At 38.5% G+C, this 23,671-nt stretch overlaps 1 protein-coding gene and 1 pseudogene across 1 annotated transcript in view; one reads left to right on the forward strand and one right to left on the reverse strand.

Annotated features, from left to right (window-relative positions):
• Positions 1-23,671, reverse strand: part of KIF4A (kinesin family member 4A) — a 112,942-nt gene that overhangs the window by 25,313 nt on the left and 63,958 nt on the right. The window contains exons 14-20 of the mRNA XM_028092103.2: positions 22,370-22,426; positions 21,187-21,372; positions 16,369-16,472; positions 15,032-15,176; positions 14,172-14,282; positions 6,666-6,749; positions 6,075-6,188 (exon numbers count right to left, since the gene is read on the reverse strand). Coding sequence (XP_027947904.1) covers positions 6,075-6,188; positions 6,666-6,749; positions 14,172-14,282; positions 15,032-15,176; positions 16,369-16,472; positions 21,187-21,372; positions 22,370-22,426 — 801 coding nt within the window. The remainder of the gene's footprint in view (positions 1-6,074; positions 6,189-6,665; positions 6,750-14,171; positions 14,283-15,031; positions 15,177-16,368; positions 16,473-21,186; positions 21,373-22,369; positions 22,427-23,671) is intronic.
• Positions 19,726-20,001, forward strand: LOC114200115 (large ribosomal subunit protein eL43 pseudogene; annotated as a pseudogene).

The following is a 23,671-nucleotide window of genomic DNA, read 5'->3' on the forward strand; positions in this document are numbered from 1 at the left end:
TACAGACTTTAGAAGGATAATAAGGGAATATTATGAATAACTATTTGACAACTTAGATGAAGCAGACAAGTTCACCAAAACACACGAAGTACCAAAGCTTACTTAAGAAGAAATATATAACCTGAGCAACCCTATATCTATTTTAAAAAAACTGAATTTTAGTTAATTTCCACCTACTCCCCAAAGCAAATCTAACAAAAAAACCCTTCAGGCCCAGATGACTTAACTTGTGAATTTTACCCAACTTTTAAAGAAGAAACAATTTTAATTCTATACAAACTCTTCCAGATGATTGAAAAAGGAGTACTTCCCAACTAATTTAAGAGGTCAACATTACTTTGATACCAAAACCAGATGAAGACATTATAAGAAAACAACAGGCCAATATCCCTCATGAACAGAGATGCAAAAATTTTACACAAAATTTTGATTTTAGAAAAATTTTAATTTTATATACTGCTGAATTCAACAATACATAAAAAGGATGCTATATCACAACCAAGTGGAGTTTATCCAAGGAACGCAAGCCTGGTTTCATAATTGAATATCAAAACACAGAATAAAACCTTACAACAAACTAAGAATACATAAGAACTTCCTCAATCTGTGGGGCGCCTGGGTGGCTCAGACGGTTAAGCATCTGACTCTTGATTTTGGCTCGGGTCCTGGGATCAAGCCCTGCAAGGGGCTCTGTGCTCAGCTCCTCTGCTCCTCCCTAACCCCCAGCTTGTGCTCTCTCAAATAAATAAATAAAACCTTAAAAAAAAGGACTTCCTCAATCTGATAAAGGGTATCTATGGAAAAACCTACAGCTAACACCATACTTATTGGTGAAAGACTGAATCCTTTCCCCAAGATCAGGAAAAATAGAATGGTTTCTACTGTCACCACTCCTATTCAACATTATCCTGAAGGTCCAAGCTGATGTAATAGGACAAGTAAGAGAAATAAAAGACACGCAGATTAGAAAAGAAGAAATAAATCTGTATTTACAGATGGTATGATTGTCTGTGTAGAAAATCCCAAAGAACCTACAAAATAGTTACTACACTAATAAAGTCAAAAGACAAAAGTTAATATACAAAAATCAACTGTATTTCTGTAAACCAGCAATGAACAACTGGATAAACAATTTGGCAGTTTCTTATAAAGTTAAACATATACTTACCATATGACCTAGCAATCTACTCCTAGATATTTACCCAAGTGAAATGTTTACCTATGTTTACACAGAAACCTGTATATAAATGTTTTTATAGCAACTTTATTCATAATCACCAAAAACTGGAAAAAAGGGGTGCCTGGGTGGCTTAGCTGGTTAAGCATCTGCCTTCTGCTAGGTTCATGATCTCAGGGCCCTGGGATGGAGCCCTTAATCGAGCTCTCTGCTCAGTGGGGAGTCTGCTTTTCCCTCTCCCTCTGTGTTCTCTCTCTCTCAAATAAACAAATAAAATATAAAAAAATTAAAAAAAAACTGGAAAAAACCTCCAAGATATCCTTTAATAGGCGAATCGATAAACTCTGGGATATCCATACAATGGAATACAACTCAGCAAAAAAAAAAAAAAAAAGGCAGAAACTACTGATTCATGCAACATTTATAAATGAGTCTCCAATGCATTATGCTAAGTGAAAGAAGTCATGCTATATGTTTCTTTTTTTATATGTTTCTATTTATATGACACTGATGCAAAGGGAAAACAATTATGACAGAATATACATCAGTGTTTGCCAATGGCTAGGGTTGTGGGAGGAGTTGACCACAAATAGGTAGAGAGGAATTAGGGAGGACAATAAAACTATCCTATATCTCGCTTGTGATGGTGGTTCTACAACTGTATGTGTTGTCAAAACTCTCAGAATTGTATACTACAAAAGGTAAATCTTACAGTATGTCAGATATGCCTTAATAAAGTTGAAAAAAATCAATGTCATTTGCCATACTAACAGAGTAAAAACAAACCATAAGATCATCTCAATAGGATTCTGAAAAAACCCCAACATCCGTTCATGATAAAAACTTTCAGCAAGCTAGGGATAGACAAGAACTTCTTCAAACTGATAAAGGACATAAACTGAAACCTGTACCAAATATATTTGAGGGTGAAGGATTGAATGGTATCTCCCTAAGACTGGGAGAAAAGCAAGGATGTCTCTTTTCACCTACTCAATTAAATATTTTACTGGAGGTTCTAGCAAGTGTAGTAAGACAAGATCAAGTTAAAAAAAGGGGCATACAGAGCTGATAAGTAAATAAAATTGTCTCTGTTTGCAGATGACATGATTGACTATGTAGCCTCTATAAAAAAGCTATAAGAGGGGTGCCTTGGTGGCTCAGTCAGTTAAGTGTCTGCCTTTGGCTCAGGTCATGATCCCAGGGTCCTGGGATTGGGCCCCCCATTGGGTTCGGGGTCCTTGCTTGGTGGGGAGCTTGCTTCTCTCACTCCTTCTCTCTCTGCCTGCCGCTCCCCCTGCTTGTGCTCTCTCTCTGTCAAATAAATAAATAAAATCTTTAAAAAAATTAAAAAAGGGGGCGCATGGATGGCTCAGTCGTTGGGCATCTGCCTTCAGCTCAGGTCATGATCCCAGGGTCCTTGGATCGAGCCCCACATCGGGCTCCCTGCTCAGCTGGGGAAGCCTGCTTCTCCCTCTCCCACTCCCTCTGCTTGTGTTCCCGCTCTCACTGCCTCTCTCTCTGTCAAATAAATGGATAAAATCTTCAATAAAAAAAAAACAAAAGAGCTATAAGAGCCAATGAATATGTTCAAACAATTGGAAATTGAAGTAAAAAAAATTTCTGATATCATAAAAATACGAAATACTTAAGAATATATTTGACAAAAGATGTGCAACACCTGTATACTGAAAACCAAAACACTACTGAGAGTAAAGATTTAAATAAATGGAGAGATACATGGTGTTCATAAATCAAAAGACTCAATATTGTTAAGATATAAATTCTCCTCAAGTTTATATATAGATTCTATGTAATCCTAATCAAACTCCCAGTAGACTTTTTTATGGAAATTAACAAGCTGATTCTAAAATTTATATGAAAATGCACAGCACCTAGTTTTCCCAAAACAACTTTGAAAGAGAATTAACAACTTTGGGGGGCTTATACTACCTGATTTCAGAACTTATTATAAAGCTAGTCTAATGAAACATGTTGGTATTCGTACACAGATAGGTCAATGGAATAGAATCTAGAAACTGATTTATGGACAATTGATTTTGACAAAGGTGTCACGTCAAAATGAATCATAGACTTAAATGTAAAGCTTAAAACTGTATAAAATAAAAAGCTTTTGCACAGCAAAGGAAATAGTCAACAAAACTAAGAGGCAACCCAGAGAATGGGAGAAGATATTTGCAAATGACACTACAGATAAAGGGCTGGTATCCAAGATCTATAAAGAACTTCTCAAACTCAACACCCAAAAAACAAATAATCCAGTCAAGAAATGAGCAGAAGACATGAACAGACACCTTTCCAAAGAAGACATATAAATGGCTAACAGACACATGAAAAAATGTTCATCATCATTAGCCATTAGGGAAATACAAATCAAAACCACAATGAGATACCACCTTACACCAGTTAGAATGGCAAAAATTAACAAGACAGGAAACAAGTGTTGGCGAGGATGTGGAGAAAGGGGAGCCCTCTTACACTGTTGGTGGGAATGCAAGCTGGAACAGCCACTCTGGAAAACAGTATGGAGGTTCCTCAAAAAGTTGAAAATAGAGCTACCCTATGACCCAGCAATTGCACTACTAGGTATTTACTCCAAAGATACATAGTGAAAATAAGGGGCACCTGCACCCCAATGTTCATAGCAACAATGTCCACAATAGCCAAACTGTGGAAGGAGCCGAGATGCCCTTCATCAGACGAATGGATAAAGAAGATGTGGTTCATATATACAATGGAATATTACTCAGCCATCAGAAAGGATGAATACCCACCATTTGCATCAACATGGATGGAACTGGAGGGGATTATGCGGAGTGAAATAAGTCAAGCAGAGAAAGACAATTATATGAGTGAAATTATATGGTTTATATGGTTTCACTCACATGCGGAACATAAGGAATAGTGCAGAGGACCACAGGGGAAGGGAGGGAAAACTGAAGGGGAAGAAATCGGAGAGACTCTGGACTCCGGGAACCAAACTGAGGGTTACAGAAGGAGGTAGGTGGGGGATGGGGTAACTGGGTGATGGGTATTAAGGAGGGCACATGTGGTGATGAGCAATAGGTGTTATATGCAACAAATGAATCGCTGAACACTAAATCAAAAACTAATGATGCATTATATGTTGGCTAATTGAAACACAATAAAAAAATAAAAATTAAATTAAATTCAAACTTAAAAAAAATTCTAGAAGAAAATTTAGAGGGAAATCTTAGTGACCTTGGGTTTGGCAAATGTTTCTTAAACAGGGCATAAAACCCATTAAGCATAAAAAAAAGTCAGTAAATTGGATGGCATCAAAATTAAAAAGCCTTGGTCTTCAAAAGACACTGTTAGAAAGGGGAAAGGCAAACTACAGCCCAGGAGAAATTTATAAAACATAAAAGTCCTTTGTTGGCTATATCTAGAATATATAAAGAATTCTAACTGAAAAGTAATAAAAAAAAAAAAACCCAATTAAAAAATGGGGAAGGGGAGGCGCCTGGAGGCTCAATCGGTTAAGTGTCCACCTTCGGCTCAGGTGGTGATCTCGGGGTCCTGGGATCTAGCCCCTCTCCCTCTCACTCTGCCTCTCTCTCCAATAATAAATAAATAAAATCTTTAAAAAAAATGGGGAAGATTTAGGGCGCCTGGGTGGCTCTGTCGTTAATCGTCTGCCTTTGGCTTGGGTCATGATCCCAGGGTCCTGGGATCGAGCCTCATGTCTGGCTCCCTGCTCAGCGGGGAGTCTGCTTCTCCCTCTCTGGTTGTGCTCTGTCTCTCTTTCTCTAAAAAAAAACAAAAACAAAAACAACCAAACCAAACAAACAAACAAAAAATGGGGAAGATCTGAACAGATATTTCACATAACATACGTATGGCAAATAAGCACATGAAAAGATGCTCAACATCATTAGTCATAAGGGAAATGAAAACTAGAATCACAATGAGGTACCACTACCCATTCACTAGAATATCTAAGATTTAAAAGACTGACCATACTCAGTATTCCTAAGAATGTACAGCAACACGAACACTCATAAATTGCTAGTAGGAAGGTACAAACACCTTGGAAAACAATTTTTGCAGTCGCTTAAAAGTTAAAACATACATCTACCATACGAGAGAGCCAGCCAGTCCACTCCTAGGTTACCTACCCAAAAGAAATAAAAACCTATATCCACACAAAGACTTGTATATATAAATGTTCAGTACAATATCTGTAATAACTAAAAACTGGAAACACCACAAAATGTCCACCAGCAGGTGAATGGATAAATGAATTGTGGGACAGCCATACAACAGGATGCCATTCAGCAATAAAAAGGAAAGAAGTATTGAGACACACAACCACAGGGATGAATCTTGATATAATTATGCTGAATGAAAGTCAGAAAAAGAAAACATACTGTATGATTCATTTTTTATACAACTCTAGAAAATAAAAACTAATCTATAGTGACAGAAAGCAGATGTAGAAGGAGAGGGGTGGACTGGGGAGGGAAGAAAAGGATTACCAAGGGGTACAAAGTAAGTTTTGGTCATGACGGACATTGACATTGTCTTGATTGTGGTGCTGATTTCATGACTGCATCAGTGTCAAAGCTTATTAAATTGTACACTTTAAATATGTACAGTTTATTGTAGGTCAGTTGTACCTCAGTAAAACTGTTAAAAAAATTAACTGAATTTCAGTGGAGGCAGGGATGGAAAGGGTTCTCTACTCTTGGTCTTTAACATCTGTTCAAAGGTATTCAAAGGTATCATTAGGAAATCAGGCTTTCGGGGAGAACTTCAGATTTTGAAGTGTTTAATTCTGAACCAAAAGAAAGAGATTTTCCACGTTTTCCCTATCCCCAGCGTAGATAAGAGAAATGGCAGCGCAAGCTGTCCATACCTTCACTCGAGCTGCAGTGCCTTCCATTCCACGGCTCTGAGTCTCTTTCCGCTTATCTGAGACCTCCTGTTGTTTTTGGAGAGCATCCTTGAGACGCTTGTTGGCAGCTGCTGCCTAAATAAAAATGGCTCACAGTAATGTTGAATTGAAGGTTGACCAAAAAAAAAATGTTTTAATTTCCATTTTACTTTCTTAGTAAAGAAAAATGAAAAAAAATCTATGGGTTTGAGTTCCTATAGGAATCAACTTTTAAGTCTCCTTGCACATAATACTGGAGAACAGCTCCTGCTTTAGAGCCTAGGAGAGGTACACATTTTAAAGAAGTACTGTGGACTGAAAGTGTCTGGCAATGTCACTTCTCAACATTACTCTGTATTTTTTTTTTTTTTTTGGGAAGGAATTGAAAGCCCAATTGGAAAAAAAAAAATCCTTATTTGAACAGTACCATTTTCTTCAGATTTTTATCTGCTCACAGTTCATGACATAAACAGGGATGGTATCACTGGTTTCTCAGGACACTGGCTCGTTTAAGGGATACTATTTTGTCAGCACCTAAGCCTGAAGGTGAACTAGTAGATTGGATTTTCTTACCTCCTCAGTTTTACGTCTGAGCACATTAGACTGTTTCTGGAAGTTTCTTTCAAGTTTGAGCAGTTCATATTGCCTCTTACGGTCCTGAGAAGAAAAAAGTCAGACTTTTAATTGCGATTCAGCCAGCTAACATAAAACCTTATAATATAACCAAAGTGTCTTTCAATGTAACAGTCATTATGGAAAACATTATGGAGGTTCCTCAAAAAATAAAAATAGTACTACCATACAGTCTAGCAATCCCACTACTGGGTGTATAATCAAAGGAAATGAAATATGAAATCAGTATCTTGAAGAGGTATCTTCATTCTCATATTCATTGCAGCATTATTCATAGTAACCAAGATATGGAAACAACATAAGTGTCGACAGATGAATGGATAAAGAAAATGGGGCATATGTATACAATGGAATATTATTCAGCCACAAACAAGAAGGAAATCCTGCCATTTGCGACAACATGGATGAACCTAAAGGTCATTATGGTAACTGAAATAAACCAAACTAAGAAAGACAAATACTGTATGATCTCACTTATATGTGGAATCTACAGAAGTCAAACTCATAGAACCAGAGAGTAATGGTGGTTACCAGGAACTGGGGGTGGGGAAAACAGGGAAAAGTTGGCCAAAGGTACAAATGAGTAAGTTCTGGGGATCAATATGTAATAGTGACTACTTGAAATCTGCTAAGTGTTAGGGTCAGGGTTAGGGTTAGTGTTAAATCTTAAATCTTGTGTTCTCACCACACTGAAAAAAACTATGTGAGGTGATGGATGTATTGCCAACAGGAAATGTGACATCTCCAAACTTATTCTTCTCTTTCAAGACTGTTATGCCTATTCTGGATCACTTCCATTTCCATATGAATTTTAGGATCAGTATGTGAATTTCTGCAAATAAGCCAGTTGGAATTTTGATTGAGATTGTACTAAATCTGTAGATCAATCTGGAAAGTATTCCATCTTTTTTTTGTGGGGGGGGAGTATTCCATCTTAAGAATATTAAGTCTTCCCAGCCATGAACATGGGCTATCTTTCCATTTATTTAATTAACTCAATGATGTTTTATAGAATTTAGTGTATAAGTTTTACATTTGTTAAGTTTATTCCTAAGCATTTTATTCTTATTGATGCTATTATAAATGGAATTGTTTTCTTCATTTTCAAATTCGTTTCTAGTGTAAAGAAATACAACTGACTTTTGTACATTGAACTTATATCCTCCAACCTTGCTGAACTCATGTATCGGTTTTCCTAGTTTTTTAGTAGATTCTCTAGCATTTTTTTATTTTTTAAAGATTTTATGTATTTATTTGACAGAGAGAGAGACAGCGAGAGAGGGTACACAGGCAGGGGAAGTGGGAAAGGGAGAAGCAGGCTTCCTGCCGAGCAGGGAGCCCGATGCGGGGCTCAATCCCAGGACCCTGAGACCAAGACCTGAGCCGAAGGCAGTCGCTTAACCAACTGAGCCACCCAGGCGCCCCTCTCTAGCATTTTATACATACACAATCATGTTACCTGCTAACAGAGACTTTTGCTTCTTCTTTTCCAATCTGGATGCCTTTTATATATTTTTCTTGCCTAAGTGTCCTGGCTAGAACCTTCAGGACAATGTGGAATAAAAGTGACAAGAGTGGATATTCTTGTCTTGTTCCTGATCTTAGGGGGAAAGTATTCTTTCTTTCCCTATTATGATGTCAGCTGCGGGTTTTTCATAAATGCCCTTTAACAGGTTGAGGTAGTTCCCTTCTACTCCAAGTTTCCTGAGTGTTTTTATTATGAAAGGGTGATGGATTTTGTCAAATGCGTTTTCTGTCTGCTGAGATAATCATGTGGTTCTTGTCCTTTATTCTACTGATATGGTGTAATATATCAACTGACTTTCAGATGTTAAGGAAGGCTTACATTTTTTTTTAAAGATTTTATTTATTTATTTGACACAGAGAGAGACACAGTGAGAGCAGGAACACAAGCAGGGGGAGTGGGAGAGGGAGAAGCAGGCTTCCCGCCGAGCAGGGAGCCCAATGTGGGGCTCAATCCCAGCACCCCGGGGTCATGACCTGAGCCCAAGGCAGATGCTTAACGACTGCGCCACCCAGGTGCCCCAAGGAAGGCTTACATTTTTTTCAGATGAGCCCTACTTGGTCATGGTGTATCATTCTTTTTATATGTTGCTGGATTCAATTTGTTAGTATTATGTTGAAGACTTTCACTTCTATATTCATAAGAGATATTGGTCTATAGTTTTCTTGGGATGTCTTTGGTTTTGGTATCAAGGAAATACTGGCCTCACCGAATGAGCTGGGAAATGTTTCCCCTGCTTCTGTTTTTTGGAATTGTTTCTGAAAATTTGGTATTATTTCCTCTTTAAATGTCTGATAGAACTCACCAGTGAAGCCATCTGGGCCAGGGCTTTTCTTTCTGGTAAGTTATTCATTCATTCATTCAAGAGAGCGAGTGCACATAAGAGTGCAGGGGGAGGGGCAGAGGGCGTGGGACAGGGAGAGAGAATCCTCACACAGATTCTCTGTTGAGTGCGGAGCCCAACTCAGGGCTTGATCCCAGGACCCTGAGCCGAAATCAAGAGTCAGACGCTTAACGGACTAAGCCACTCAGGCACCCCCTTTCTGAAGTTTTAAACTAGTAAATTAATCTCTTGTTATGGGTCTATAAAGATTTTCTATTTCTTCTTGAGTCACTTTCAATAATTTTTATCTTTCCAAAAATTTTCCCATTTCATTTAGGCTATTTAATTTGTTGGCATACAGTTGTTCTTAGTATGCCCTTATAATCCTTTCATTCTGAAAACCAGTAGTGACATCCCCTGTTTATTCCTAATTTTAGTAACGAATCTTTTTTTCTTGTTAAGCCTACCTAAAAATTTGTCAGTATTTGTTGATCATTTCCAAGGTCCAATTTTTGGTTTCACTGATTTTCTCTATTATTTTTTCCATTCTCTATTTCATTAATTTCCACTCTAACCTTTAACATTTCTGTCCATCTGCTAGCTTTGTGTTTAGTTTGCTCATTTTTTTTTCTGTGTCTTAAAGTGGAAGTCTAGGTTACTGATTTGAGATCTTTATTCATTTTTAATATAGGCATTAACAACTACAAATTTCTCTCTAAACACTGCTTTAGCTGCATCCCACAAATTTTGGTATGTCTTTGTTTTTATTCATCAAAAAATTTCCATGTGATTTCTTCTTTGATCCATTATTTAATTAGGACTATGTTGTTTAATTTCCTCATATTAGTGAATTTCCCAAATTCCTTTATGTTATTGATTTATTTCATTCCATTGTGGTTGTAAAATATACTTTATATTATTTCATTCCTTTAAGCTTATTTTTTTTTCCTTTTAAGCTTACTGAGGTATGTTTTATGGCCTAACATATGGTCTATCCTGGAGAATGTTCTACGTGTACTTGAGAAGACTGTATACCCTGCTGTTGTTGGAGTAGTCTATAGATGTCTGTTAGGTTTATAGTATTATTAAGTCTTTGATGTCCTTGCAGATCTTGTTCCTAGTTGTTCTATCCATTTTTCAAAGTGAGGTATTGAAATGTCCAAATATTATTATTGATTTGTCTATTTCTCCCTTCATTTCTGTCAGTGTTTGCTTCATGTACTTTGAGGCTTTGTTGCTAAGTCCATATATTTTTTAATAATAGTTAGCTTCCTGATGGGTTGACTCTTGTATCATTTTAAAATGTTCCTTTCTATTTCTAGTAATATTTTGTGTTTTAAAGTGTAATTTGTCTGTATAGCCACATCAGCTCTTTTATAGTTGGTGTTTGAATGGTAGATCTTTTTCCAACCTTTTACTTTCAACTTATTTGTATCTTTTTTTATAAAGATTTTATTTGTTTATATGAGAGAGAGAGAGAGAGCACATGAGACGGGGGAGGGTCAGAGCGAGAAGCAGACTCCCTGCTGAGCAGGGAGCCCAATGCGGGACTAGATCCCAGGACTCCAGGATCATGACCTGAGCCGAAGGCAGCCGCTTAACCAACTGAGCCACCCAGGCGCCCCTCAACTTATTTGTATCTTTGAAACCATCATGTGCCTTCTGTAGACAGCATATCTTGTTATAGATCTTGTTTTTTTTTAATTCAATCTGACAATTTCTACTTTTTTTTTTTAAAGATTTTATTTATTTATTTGACAGAGAGAGACACAGCGAGAGAGGGAACACAAGCAGGGAGAGCGGGAGAGAGAGAAGGCTTCCTGCCGAGCAGGGATCCCAATGCGGGGCTCGATCCCAGGACCCTGGGATCATGACCTGAGCCGAAGGCAGACGCTTAATGACTGAGCCACCCAGGCGCCCCGACAATTTCTACCTTTTGAGTAGATGGTTTAATCTACTCACATTATGTTATTACTGATATGTTTGGATTCATCTTTTCAAGTTTACTTTTTTTTAAATGTCATATCTTTTTTGTTCTTCCATTCTTTCTTTACTGTTTTCTTTTACATTAAGTGTATGAGTATTTTTTAGGGTAGCATATTGATTCCTTTAATGATTATTTCACCCTATTTCTGAGTTATTTTCTTTTTAAAAATATTTTATTTATTTGACAGAGAGCAAGTGCACAAGCAGGGGGAGCAGCAGGCAGAGGGAGAAGCAGGCTCCCTGCGGAGCAGGGAGCCCAACGCGGGGCTCGATCCCAGGACTCTGGGATCATGACCTGAGCTGAAGGCAGACGCTTAATGACTGAGCCACCCGGGTGCCCCTTGAGTTATTTTCTTAATGATTGCCCTCGTACTTATAATAAACATCTTATCAGAATCTACTTCAGATTTATATTAACTTAATTCCAGTGAAATATAGAAACATTATTCCTATACAGCTCTGTTCTCTTCCCTTTTTGTGCTATTATTGTTATGTAAATTATATCTAGATGTAACCACATAATTCATTATTATTACTTTATATAATTTGTTCTTTAATAAGCTGAGATGAAAGAAGAGCAAATATATATTTATAGAATTTGTTCTTATTTACCATTTCTGGTTCTCCTCATTTCTTCCTGTAGATTCATGTTACCACCTGATGCCATTTCTTTACTCAAATACAACTTTGCTCCCAGCCACCTCCTTTGTCAAATATATTACATTTCTATGTTATAGGGTCCATCAATACAATTATATAAACATTATTTTATATAATTGCTTTTTAAATCAGTTAAGAGAAGGGAGAAGAAATATACAACTATACTCTCTTTTAGAATTACCTACATCATATCTTTACTGGCAGTCTTTGTGTTTTCTGTGTGTGTGCGTGTGTGTAGATTCAAATTACTGTCTGGTATCACTTGCTTTCAGTCTAAAGTTCTTTTAGTATTTCTTGTAAGGTAGGTCTGCTAAAAACAAGATCACTTAGCTTTTGTTTATAATGAAATGTCTTTATTTTTTTAAAGATTTTATTTGAGAGAGAGCGAGAGTGAGAGAGCACAAGCAGGCAGAGGGGCAGATGGAGAGGGAGAAACAGACTCCCCGCTGAGCAGGGAAGCCGACGCGGAGTTCGATCACGACCCGAGCCAAAGGCAGACGCTTAACTGACTGAGCCACCCAGGTGTCCCTTGTCTTCATTTTTGAAAGAAAGCTTCGTTATCTACACAATTCTTGGCTGATAGTATTTTACTTCAGCACTTTGAGTATGTTGTCCCACTGTCTTCTGGCCTCCATTGTTTTTGATGAGAATTCAGCTGTTAATTTTATTGGGGTTTGCTTGTATGTGATGAGTCATTTTATTTTGCTTTCAAGTTTTTTTGTCTTTGTCTTTCAACATTTTGACATAATGTGTCTTGGTGTGGATCCTTTTGGATTTATTTTGGAGTTCATTGAGCTTCTTCGATGTGTAGATTTTTTTGCAGCAAATTTAGAAAATTTTCAGCCATTATTATCTTCGAACATGTTTATTGTTTCACTTACTGTTCTTGCGGAGCTACCAGTCTCTTAATTGCTCACCACCAAAATTTCCATTATTTTTGACAGCTCCTTTAGGTGTTAACTTTCCCAAACTCTGTCCCCAAATAAAGAGAGCCCCTTAAGGAGGGCTGCATTCCTATGGCTGTTCCAATGGCTTGCCTCTCCCCCCACGACAGAACCTCTGTATCACTGCTCAAGACTGGGGAGTGGGGATAGTAGCCCACAATCCTGAGTGACTTCTCTGTTCTATGAGTAGGGTACTGGGCAGGGGCAGTACACTCTATTTTTCTTGGCTTGCCTCTCCTGACATGGAACCTATATCGTACGATTAGATGGGTTGGGGTAATCAGGCCAGCATTCTTGGCCTTTTGTAGCAGGAGTAGAGCTTCTGCCCTACAAATAGGGGCTAGGCAGAAGAAAGGATCCCCAGACCATCTTGGTTGCTCTTGCCTGAAGGAGAACTTCAGCAACATGGAGCTATGGGGGATGAAACAGAAGAAACCATAGCCACAGACTGGAAGTTGAGGAGTGAGGGGAGTGCCACAGACCCTTGCTTCTTACTGAGGTTTAGTAGATTTCCTTGAATAGAGTTTCTTCTCTATATGCCCTTTAGGACATATAGAGACTTTCAATGCCTGTTTTTATAAATTTCACTAGTTACGTTTCTTTTGCCAAGAGTGTTCACAAAGCTCCTCTTGCCACCATTCGAAAAGTACCTCTCCTCATTTCTTGACCCAATGCATCACATTCTGGCCAATTCTAAAAATGTCCCCATATCAATGTCCTTTCCAAGAATACTGTTACTACTCTAATTCAGGCCCTTACTATCTTTCTGGATGATGTAATCTGTTCTTAACTTGTGTTCTGGCCTCCAGTTTCTCAATACTTCAGTTTGTTAAACACATTACTCTCAGATGTATCTTTTTAAAGCAGTACTTGGCTGATACCACTTTGTTTCTCAAAAACCTTAAAAATCTTTGCACTGCTAACAAAATAAAGCCCAAACTTCTTAGATCTTTAACAATCCAGCTTCATTTTATCTTTCTGATGGAATGTTCTACCATCCTTCATCCCACCAGGACCATTCATCATTCCTCAAATATGCTTACAAAGTTGTTATCTCTGTGTCTTTGCTCCGGCTGTTCCATCTATCTGGAATGCCTGCACCTGTCTCTATCAAAGTCCTCCCTATTATTCAAGGCCTGTTCAGCTGTCATGTTTTCACTTGAACTGAAAATATGCTTTTCTTTCTCAATTACCTTGGTGTTTTAGGCCATTTGTAAAGCACAGATCTCTTTATTCCTTCAATTCGAGAAAACCATGCTTATGCCTCACCTTCCCCTTTGGATGAAGACATTCTTCAAGGGCAGAGCTCATATACTACTCATCTTTCTATTTTCCATGGTGTCTAGTGGGTAGTACGTGGCACATGGTTGACGTTTAAGAAATACCTGTTAAATTCATGAATGTGTCACATTTTTTGGAGAGAACCAGTTGTTTAAGAAAAGCTTTAATGTTAGTCAGCCCAAAGAAGGGTTTATTAGGTAGGCCTTTGAAAAGTTGTAGTTACTTACTCGTTCTTTTAACTGGATTACTTCTTTGTCTTTTTGTTGTTTCCACTGTCTAAACTTCTCAGCATCCTCTTTCATCTGACGCATTAACTGTACCCGCTGGCTTTTCATCACCTGTAAAAACAAAACCCAGTACAAGTATTAGTCATCTGCACTTATTCTAGGCTGATGTGCAGATGGATAGACTAACTATTAAGAAGAGAGAAAACCCAGAGCTAAGCTGAGAAGTCTGCCAACAGATTTTCTGATTAGGCTTGCAATACCTCTTGCTATGCTTGCACAGGGTTTCCAAGTATAGACTACACAAATGAACATGCTGAAGAAACTTAAAAAAAAAAAGTACCGACAGCTAAATCCAGCCCTAAATTCTTTGTATATAAATGAAATTTCAAGGAAATATCTACTAAGCCTCAAGGACAAATCCACCTAGCAACCAGTGTATTCTAAAGGTGCCAGTACAAAGTGGCCTGTGACTCCACTTTGCAGATGTCAGAAGTCGAACATTCAATAACTGAAAATATTTTCCAGCTGTTGTCACTTTGCAACTACTCTACAAAATTATTCTACATAATCATGGAAGGTGGTCAGGATATCACCACAAAATATCGAGGTATCTTTCTCCTTTGGTTTCTGAGACTCTAACATTAAGCTCTGAATGCTCAAGCAGGGTTTTGTTATTCAGATTCTAGATGACTACCAGGACAATGTCCTGTAAAAGGGACATTTGGGGAGAGTCACACATTTGAAATGATGGCCCTGCCTGCTACCTTCTCACCTGACAATGCCTCTGTAGTATAAGTCTAAATGGAACACCTATGTTTGTAAGTTTTAATGAAATAAACCCAAGGATGAGAGTTTATTACCCGTATCTCCTGGTTCAATTTGGAAACGGTATGCTCTGTGGATTCTTTCAGCTTCAGAAGTTTGGACTGCTCATTCAGTTTCTTCTTCAGATCGGCCATTTGACCCTCTAGGTCCTGGAGACGTTTACGGCGGCGCTCACTCAACCTAAAAACAGATGCTACAGGAGTGAAGACTAGCAGAGTGAAGCCTAACTTCAAAAGACAGAGCATTCAACTCCCAGGTTCACAATCCTGACATATATAAAATAGGTGATCAGTCATATAGCCATCTTTAAATAGTGAATAACCACCCAAACAACCAAAACCGTCTCAATAACGGGAGGTCAATAACAAAGAGTAAAACAACAAATTTTTTGAGTATGTAACAATGCAATTGACTTAATACATCACTCCCTACCACTATGTTAAAAGGATGGTTCTTCGAGGATATTTCACTTTAGTTTAGCTGTAAAGGAATAATTCTGATGATTATTACACTAGTCTGAGATTATTACTCTCGGCGGGAGGCCTGCTTCTCCCTCTCCCACTCCCCCTGCTCGTGTTCCTGCTCTCGTTATCTCTCTCTGTCAAATAAATAAATAAAATCTTTAAGAAAAAAAAGAACATGAACTTGAGACTCAACAGAGATAGAGTCACTGAGTAAAAAGGAGGTAGAATAGCCAGTAAGGAAGAGGTCTGAGGAAGAGTAGGATATTCTAGTTATCTGTCTTGGCTTTATGCTTTTTTTTTTTTTAAGTAGGCTCCATGCCCAGCGTGGGGCCCAAAGTGGGGCTTGAACTCATGACCCCGAGATCAAGACCTGAGCTGAGATTAGGAGTCTGATGTTTAACCGACTGAGCCACCCCGGGCACCCCGTCTTGATTTTATTCTTAACTAAGGGATGGCTAGATTGGTTTTTCATTTACTAGCCTGGAACATTAATTCTATTGACAAGCTAATCTGCCATCAGTGCAGGGACAAAGAAATGGTAGCTGTCTGGTAGGTCTGATAATCTTTCAAAATCCAGCTCAAATGCTAACTTCTCATAGAGCCTTTCTTGATCATGCCCGGCTAACCGGCTATCTCCTGACTCTGAACTCTTAAAGCAATTAACTGCCTACGAAATTTATCTAGCTACTAATCACATGCTGTTGTGGCTTTCTTTTACTGTCGTCATGAGGTACTGTTTAAAATCTCAATTAACTTTTCTTTTGTTTAGATCTCCTCTCCACAACTAGGTGTAAATCCTGCGGGGGGGGGGGGGGCAGGAAATGGCTCTTTTACTTCTTTATTTCCTTTTATAACTGCTCACACATAGTAGGGACTTGAAAAATAATACTGATTGGATGTATTCTCACTTGGCTTGGTTGACATCCTTCTTTGTTGTCTGGAGTTCAAGAACCAATTCTTCTTTTTCCTTTTGCAGATTGATGACTTCCAATTCTAGATTTTTTATGTTATCCTAGAAATGTTATAGGTCAGAGAGAAAGCATTAAAAGGCACAGGAAGAAAATCACTTAAAATAAAGAAAGTCACTTCAACATTCCACAGCTTAAGGAACTATGTATTCAATTTTACCACTTCAATCGCACACTATAAACATCTGTACTTGATTTAAGGAGATTAAAGTTATGTGGAATCCAAAAGCCTGGGTTTGAACCTTGAGTCCAGCACTTAATATCTAAATATCTTAAGGGAAGTCATTTCATCTCTTTTTAGCCTTAGTTTCTATGTAGAAAAGAGTTAATGTAGCCCGAGATTGCTGTTCTTAAAAAAGGGCTGCTTGCAAGATTGGTCCTCGGCTCAGGTGGGTTTTGGTAGGGTTGCCATCATTTTGATAAGAGTGGCTCATTATGCCAAGAAACAGACTCTTAACCAGAGAGAACAAACTGATGGTTACCAGAGGGGAGGTGGGTGGAGGGATAGGTGAAACGGGTGATGGGGATTAAGGAGGGCACTTGCTGTGATGGGCACTGGGTGATGTATGGAATTGTTGAATCACTATATTGTACACCTGAAACTAATATGTACGTTAACTAACTGGAATTAAAACTTAAAAAAAAATCCCTGGACTCCTAGACTCCGGGGAGCTTCCCTGATAGACAACATTTCACACATGTTGTCACAACCCATTGTTAGAGGAATTAAATTCATATTGTGTTACTCCACTGGGAGAAGACTCTTAGAAGCTTGCATCTGGTTTCCTTCAGCCTTTGCCTTTTCCCTTTGCTGATTCCGTTTTGTATCCTTCTACTGTAATAACTCATAGCTGTATGACTATATGCTGAGTCCTTTGAGTCATCCTGGCAAATTGTTAAACCTGGGGATGGTCTTGGGGACCCCCGAGAGTTTCCCTATCTATGTAAACAATTAACAACACCACTTACCTCACAGGGTTGTTGGGAAGATCAAATAAGATAAAAAAGGAACGACATTTTGTAAATAGTAGAGGGCTGCACAAACATCCTTATATTCAGAACTTTCAAACATATATATTCAATACCAAGTGCAGTTCTGCATGCATTTAGGAAATGAATTCCAGAAAATGAATTTTAGTAGTTTCCAAGATTAGAAAAATCCAATAGATTCCTTCCTGTTCTCATAACCAAAAAATTAAAGGAAACTGGCTGAATGAGTGGTTGGTAGCCAAGAAGATTCTGTGCAGGTCTTAGACCAGTATTGAAATGACACAAAGAGTCAGGTTAGGTGGGGCTGTATGAGAGAAGCTTTCTAAATAGGCAAGAGCTGTTTTCCACAAAATCTCCTGGCCATGCTAGTACCCAGTGAAAATCAATCTCATTGCTTTATAGTTACCCTGCATATTTAAACCAGCAATAATGTGTGTGTGTGTGTGTGTGTGTGTGTGTGTATACACACTTAGGGAAGTAACACATGGAAACATTGTGGTAAAAAATAATCCAGATAATATATATAAAGGGCAAGTTCCTCTGCTGCCCTACTCTTCCAAAATTCCAGTCCCCTATCCAGAACTAACCACTGTTATCAGCCTGGTTCAGATCTTCCAGACATTTTTTCTAGACATTTACACATATATGTAAATACCTTAAAAATATGTGTAGCTAATAAATACATAAATATATTGTGTCAAATGTCTACAGTATTTATGTAAATAGATACAAAAGTAATATATACATACATACATATACATGTACATATTTGTGTACCTATTGAAATGTGTTAAAGATAAGTAGAATTACACTATATGTATATATTATTCTATAACTTGCTTTTTTCCAGTCTTAGAGATTTATTTATATCATTGCATATAGATCTAACTCATGTTTTTGCCATAATGAAATATTCTTGTGCATGTCTTCTGTGCATATGTGCAAGGTTTTTCTAGGGTAAGAACAAGTGGAATTACAGAATCATGGGGGTACACACTTTTAATCTTAATAGATACTGCTGCTAAATTTTCCTCTAAAGTGGCTATTCCAATTTACATTCCTGCTAGCTAAGTAGAGTACTTGTGTCCCTGCACCCTTACCAACATTTGATATTACTACACTTCAAAATTTTTACCAATTGGATGGGTGAGAAATATTATCTTTTCATTATATATGCCACATTTAGTCAAAACTGTCTGACTCCACAAAGGGAGTTGAATCCTGGGTTACTATAACTCATGGCAATCCTCATTAATCAGAACCTATACCTCCTCAAATTTTTCTACAGCAATTCTTCAGTGATAGAAAAAATACTTAGAACAAGAAACTACCTTTATTTCTTAGAAAGAGTGATTTACATGTGATGAAAAGGTACTGTTTACAGTAAGAATTTGTTCCCTCCTTTTTAAAAATATTTTATTTATTTACTTGACAGAGAAAGAGAGAGAGACACTTGACAAGCAGGGGAGTGGCAGGCAGAGGGAAAGGGAGAAGCAGGCTCCCCACTGAGCAGGAAGCCCGACATGGGGTTCGATTCCAGGACCCTGAGATCACGACCTGAGCTGAAACCAAGAGTTGGTCACTTAACTGACTATGCCATGCAGGCGACCCTGTGGTAATTTTATTTTTAATCTTTTGAGGAAACTTTATACTATTTTCCCCAGTGGCTGTGCCAGTCTACATTCCCACTAACAGTGCATGAGGTTTCCTTTTTTTCCACATCCTCGCCAACACTTGTTGTTTCTTGTGTTTTTGATTTTAGTCATTCTGACAGGTGTGAGGTGATATCTCACTGCAGTTTTGATGTGTAATAATGTCTAAAATTTTTAAATTAATGTATTATACTGCCAAATCTTCTTTAGAAAAATAAGGTAAGTGTCAGAAGGAACAGCTTAAAGAATTTGAAGTATAAGCCTAGGCAACAGGGGAGAAGGTAGTAGGGCAGGAATTGCTTTTATTTTACTGTTTGGCTTTTACAAATGATATACATGCATCTGCCATAAAGAAAAATTAAGTGTAAGAAATGTTAAACAAGACTGTAATAAAGGGCGCCTGGGTGGCTCAGTTGGTTGAGCGACTGCCTTCGGCTCGGGTCATGATCCTGGAGTCCCGGGATCGAGTCCCGCATCGGGCTCCCTGCTCGGCGGGGAGTCTGCTTCTCCCTCTGACCCTCTTCCCTCTCGTGCTCTCTCTCTCTCATTCTCTCTCTCTCAGATAAATAAATAAAATCTTAAAAAAAAAAAAAAGACTGTAATAAGAAAAAGGAAATAAAACCGCTCTCTGGGTTCAGACCTAGTTTGCAGCGACATGGCTAAATGCACCAAGAAGGTCGGAATCGTGGGTAAATATGGGACCTGTTATGGTGCCTCCCTCAGGAAAATGGTGAAGAAGATTGAAATAAGCCAGCATGCCAAGTACACGTGTTCCTTCTGTGAGAAAACCAAGATGAAAAGAAGAGCTGTGGGGATCTGGCATTGTGGCTCCTGCATGAAAACCATAGCTGGTGGCGCCTGGACCTACAACACAACTTCTGCTGTCACAGTAAAGTCCATCAGAATACCGAAGGAGTTGAAAGACCAGTAGAAGCGCCACCATTTGAAACACTGCTAGCCTATGGGGCACCTGGGTGGCTCAGTCGTTAAGCGTCTGCCTTAGGCTCAGGTCATGATCCCAGGGTCCTGGGATCGCCCTGCTCTGCAGGAAGCCTGCTTCTCCCTCTCCCACTCCTCCTGCTTGTGTTCCCTCTCTCGCTGTGTCTCTCTCTGTCAAATAAATAAATAAAATCTTAAAAAAATATATTGTTAGAAACACTGCTAGCCTATAATAAATGGGTTAATTTATGTAACAAAATTACTTTGGCTTGTTGTTAAATTTATTAATTAGATCTTTCAATTTGTGTTGCATTAGTTTTGCTTTCTCAAAGGATTTGGAAATTAAAAATTCTTCTAATTTTTATTGGGAAAAAAAGGAAATAAAACCTCTAATGGCAACTCAGCTATTATTTTGGAATATCCAAGGGGAATTCTCTACCCTAAGGAAAAAAAGCGTTGAAAATTCTTTAGGACAGACACTTTTCTTGTTTTTAGGGGAGCCTGTGGTAGAAATGCATGAATACTATCAGGATTTCTTGATTACCAGCATATAGGACCTGAGGGTGGTAGGATATAGCTAGACGGGGAAACAATCCACCCTTTCCTCTACCAGCACAGCCAACATCACTTTGTGGATGGGAAACACTGAGCTACAATGCAAAATAAGGTCTGAAGCAAGGGTAACTCTGTGGAATAACCTGAAAGCCAAAGACTTGGCTTTCACTAAAGACCTGATTATTAATTAGCAAGGGCCAGATAGAACTACCACTAGGAAAAACAGTTTAGTCATTTGCCAAGTCAAGTGATATCCATTATAAGTCTCTTCCTAATTCACACTATAACCAAGGCCATCTACTAAGAGATCTATCTTTCTTAGAATCTCAGTACGGTTATTAGAACAAAATTTCTCCACAAGTAGGGATCACATTTATTATTATGTTATCAAACTATTTATTAAATACCTATTGCATAAGGTAAGGTATTAGATTAAATGAAACAAAATTGCAGGTTCCCTATCCTGAATGTATCCTTTTTTGGAAACCAACAATGCAACTCCATGTGTACTAGGCACATTATGTTGTCCCATCATCATCAAGAACAGTGTGCCTGTTCTCTTCCCATACAATTAAAGAGAGATGGTAGACATGAACAAATGCTGCTCTTGTAAATATTTTACCTGGTACTGGAAATGAATGGGCTGTAGTTGGCTGTCATTCTGAGTCATCTTTCTGGCTAGGGCCTCTTTCAGTGCAAGGGCTTTATTCAACTCAACCAGCTCCTTAGACATCTGAGCTTGACGTAGAGCATGCTGAGTAGTGAAAGCATCAGAAGATCTACTGGTCTCTGGACTGGTTTCCACTTGCTGGAAAAGATCAGGATAATGATTTGTAAGAGAAACAAGCCATTGGAGTTCCTTAGCCTGCTTCATCAGGTCTCACAGCCGCTTCTCCATTGTTAGTACCTCTGTTCTTTTAAAAATATGGCTTCTCATACATTTGCATTAAACATATAAGATGAATCGAGCCTACCTATTTTCCGGCTCTCATGGCACCTTATTTCTTATATCCTTTAACTGACTCTTCTAGAGTAAACTAAATTTCTTGCTCTTTCCTTTATTGATTGGGCTAACATTTCTTAACTTTGACGTCATCCTAAGGGGTCTTTACAGGAGAAAGAGTTCTGGAAGTGGCACTTTAGGAATGGTGGAAATGGAGAGGAGGCTTTGTTTATTCTTACAGAGCTCACTTCTGGCACCCGATTTATCTCCTATCTTTCTTCTTTCAGAATATAAAAAATACCGATACATGTTTGTTTCAGGGGGAAAAGATGTCTCAAGCAAACCATTGTCTAGCCTTCCATTTTGACTTTACTCTATAACCTTTAGCCAACATCTAATACGTTTTATCTATTCTTGCAACTCAAACACTCCAGACATTCTCCTTGGTTCTTTTAGCTCCTACCCATCGCAACCATAGAAAAAGTGTGATGAGAAAAAAATCTCTTCCATGTCTTCTCTGATGCTTTTTTGACTTTGCCAGAATTTCCTGATTTGTTCCTTTCTTCATTCCAACTTGCTAGACAGCTGATGCAGAATACTAACATCTAACAAGGAATCGGTAAGCCAGATTGCAAATAAGGACAATGACATCCCTGAGATGCCCTACCAGTTGTACTATTAGACATGGAGCCTATCCAATTTAGGGTTTTCCAAAGCTGACATTTACACTCAAGATTTCTGGATTTCCAAGGTATTCTATGGAGGATGGTAACAATTGGGGACACTCATCCTCAGCTGAGTGATAAATTACAGGAAATGGCACAGTTAAAGCTCCCAGTTCTAGACAAAGCCAATTACTTACAGCTTCTGGTTCCACTGCAGTATCAATGGCTGCAGCCATGCAAGCAACAGTTTCGTCCTGCAATGACAAATGATGTTTCAGTTTAGGAAAAGACTCTGAAGTGAAGCTTACTAGGGGATTTTATATTGGTTATTCAATTTTTTTCAAGTGTATATAGAAACCGTTTAAGGTGCTGGGCCCATTTTGTGCACACATACACCCAAAGCCACAGATTTCCATGTCCCACCTCTTAAGAGTCTATCCTCGTTACAAGGTCGATCGTGTAGTCTTTATAAAAAAAAAAAAAAGGGTCATGTGGCAATTGACATATATATTGCACCTCTCCTGCTCTGTCAGAGATCAATGGGCCAGAGTGAAACATCAGCCGTGTTCTCACAGACCAAAGTTCAACCCGTTTTATAGACACTACTCTTTATGTTTTTACCACTAAGTCTACCTCTATAACGTACAGGTCTAGCCAGTTCTCACGGACATACCACCCTAAAAAGACATACAAAATAAAGGCAATGCAGTAGAAAAGTGAATAGAATGAAAGGTTATTTGGTATTTTTATTTTACAGTCAGTCGAGGTAGCAAGAGCCTACTCTAGTAGGAAATACATTCCACAGGCTGACACCCCAGAAAGATGTGCTCGTGAAGTCAGACAAATATCCTGCAGCTCCTCTCCCTCATATACATAAGAACCAAGCAATCATAGGCAGCTATTCCAGGTAGTGGTTACTTGAAGGGAAAGGGTGAGCACGGATTCCCTTCCAGAGAAGGGCTATTCCTCTTCTGGGCTCTGGAACAACAGCCATCTAAAAGGGAAACCTAAAACCACTTATTGGGACTAATTTGTTTATAGGCTATCATACGAGCAAGCTCTGTTCTCCCCACTGGAATTTAAGCTTTATTTGGCATTGGACCATATGGATTACCACCTCTGTTTAAGTGATTCTGCAAGCCCTGGGAAGAAAGGATTCTTTCCAGGAAGTCACATGATTAAAGAGGTCATAGGTGAAAGAGCTATTGGCTCAATAGCAAGGAAAGAATTTAGGGTGAGCACACGGAGTATCGGCATCGGCCCAGTGAAACATTACATAGTTGTTGACTTGAATCTCAGTACCTTCAAGGCAAGGAGCAAAGAGGCCTTAGTAAGTGCTATTTGTAAAGCACGTCCCCTGCCCAGAAATTCCCAATCAGTGAGACTCAAAGAAAATTCAGAGGAAGCTCCAGTGTTACCACATCCCTTCTCCTCATGTTTTACAATACTGGTGATTCTCCAAGGGCCAGACATGAGATCCTTCTTGAAAAATAGCACTT

This window comes from Eumetopias jubatus, unplaced genomic scaffold (genome assembly GCF_037043125.1).
Source record: "Eumetopias jubatus isolate StellerSeaLion01/CBP00866 unplaced genomic scaffold, mEumJub1_p1.0 scaffold_11, whole genome shotgun sequence".
Taxonomy (NCBI): Eukaryota; Metazoa; Chordata; class Mammalia; order Carnivora; family Otariidae; genus Eumetopias; species Eumetopias jubatus.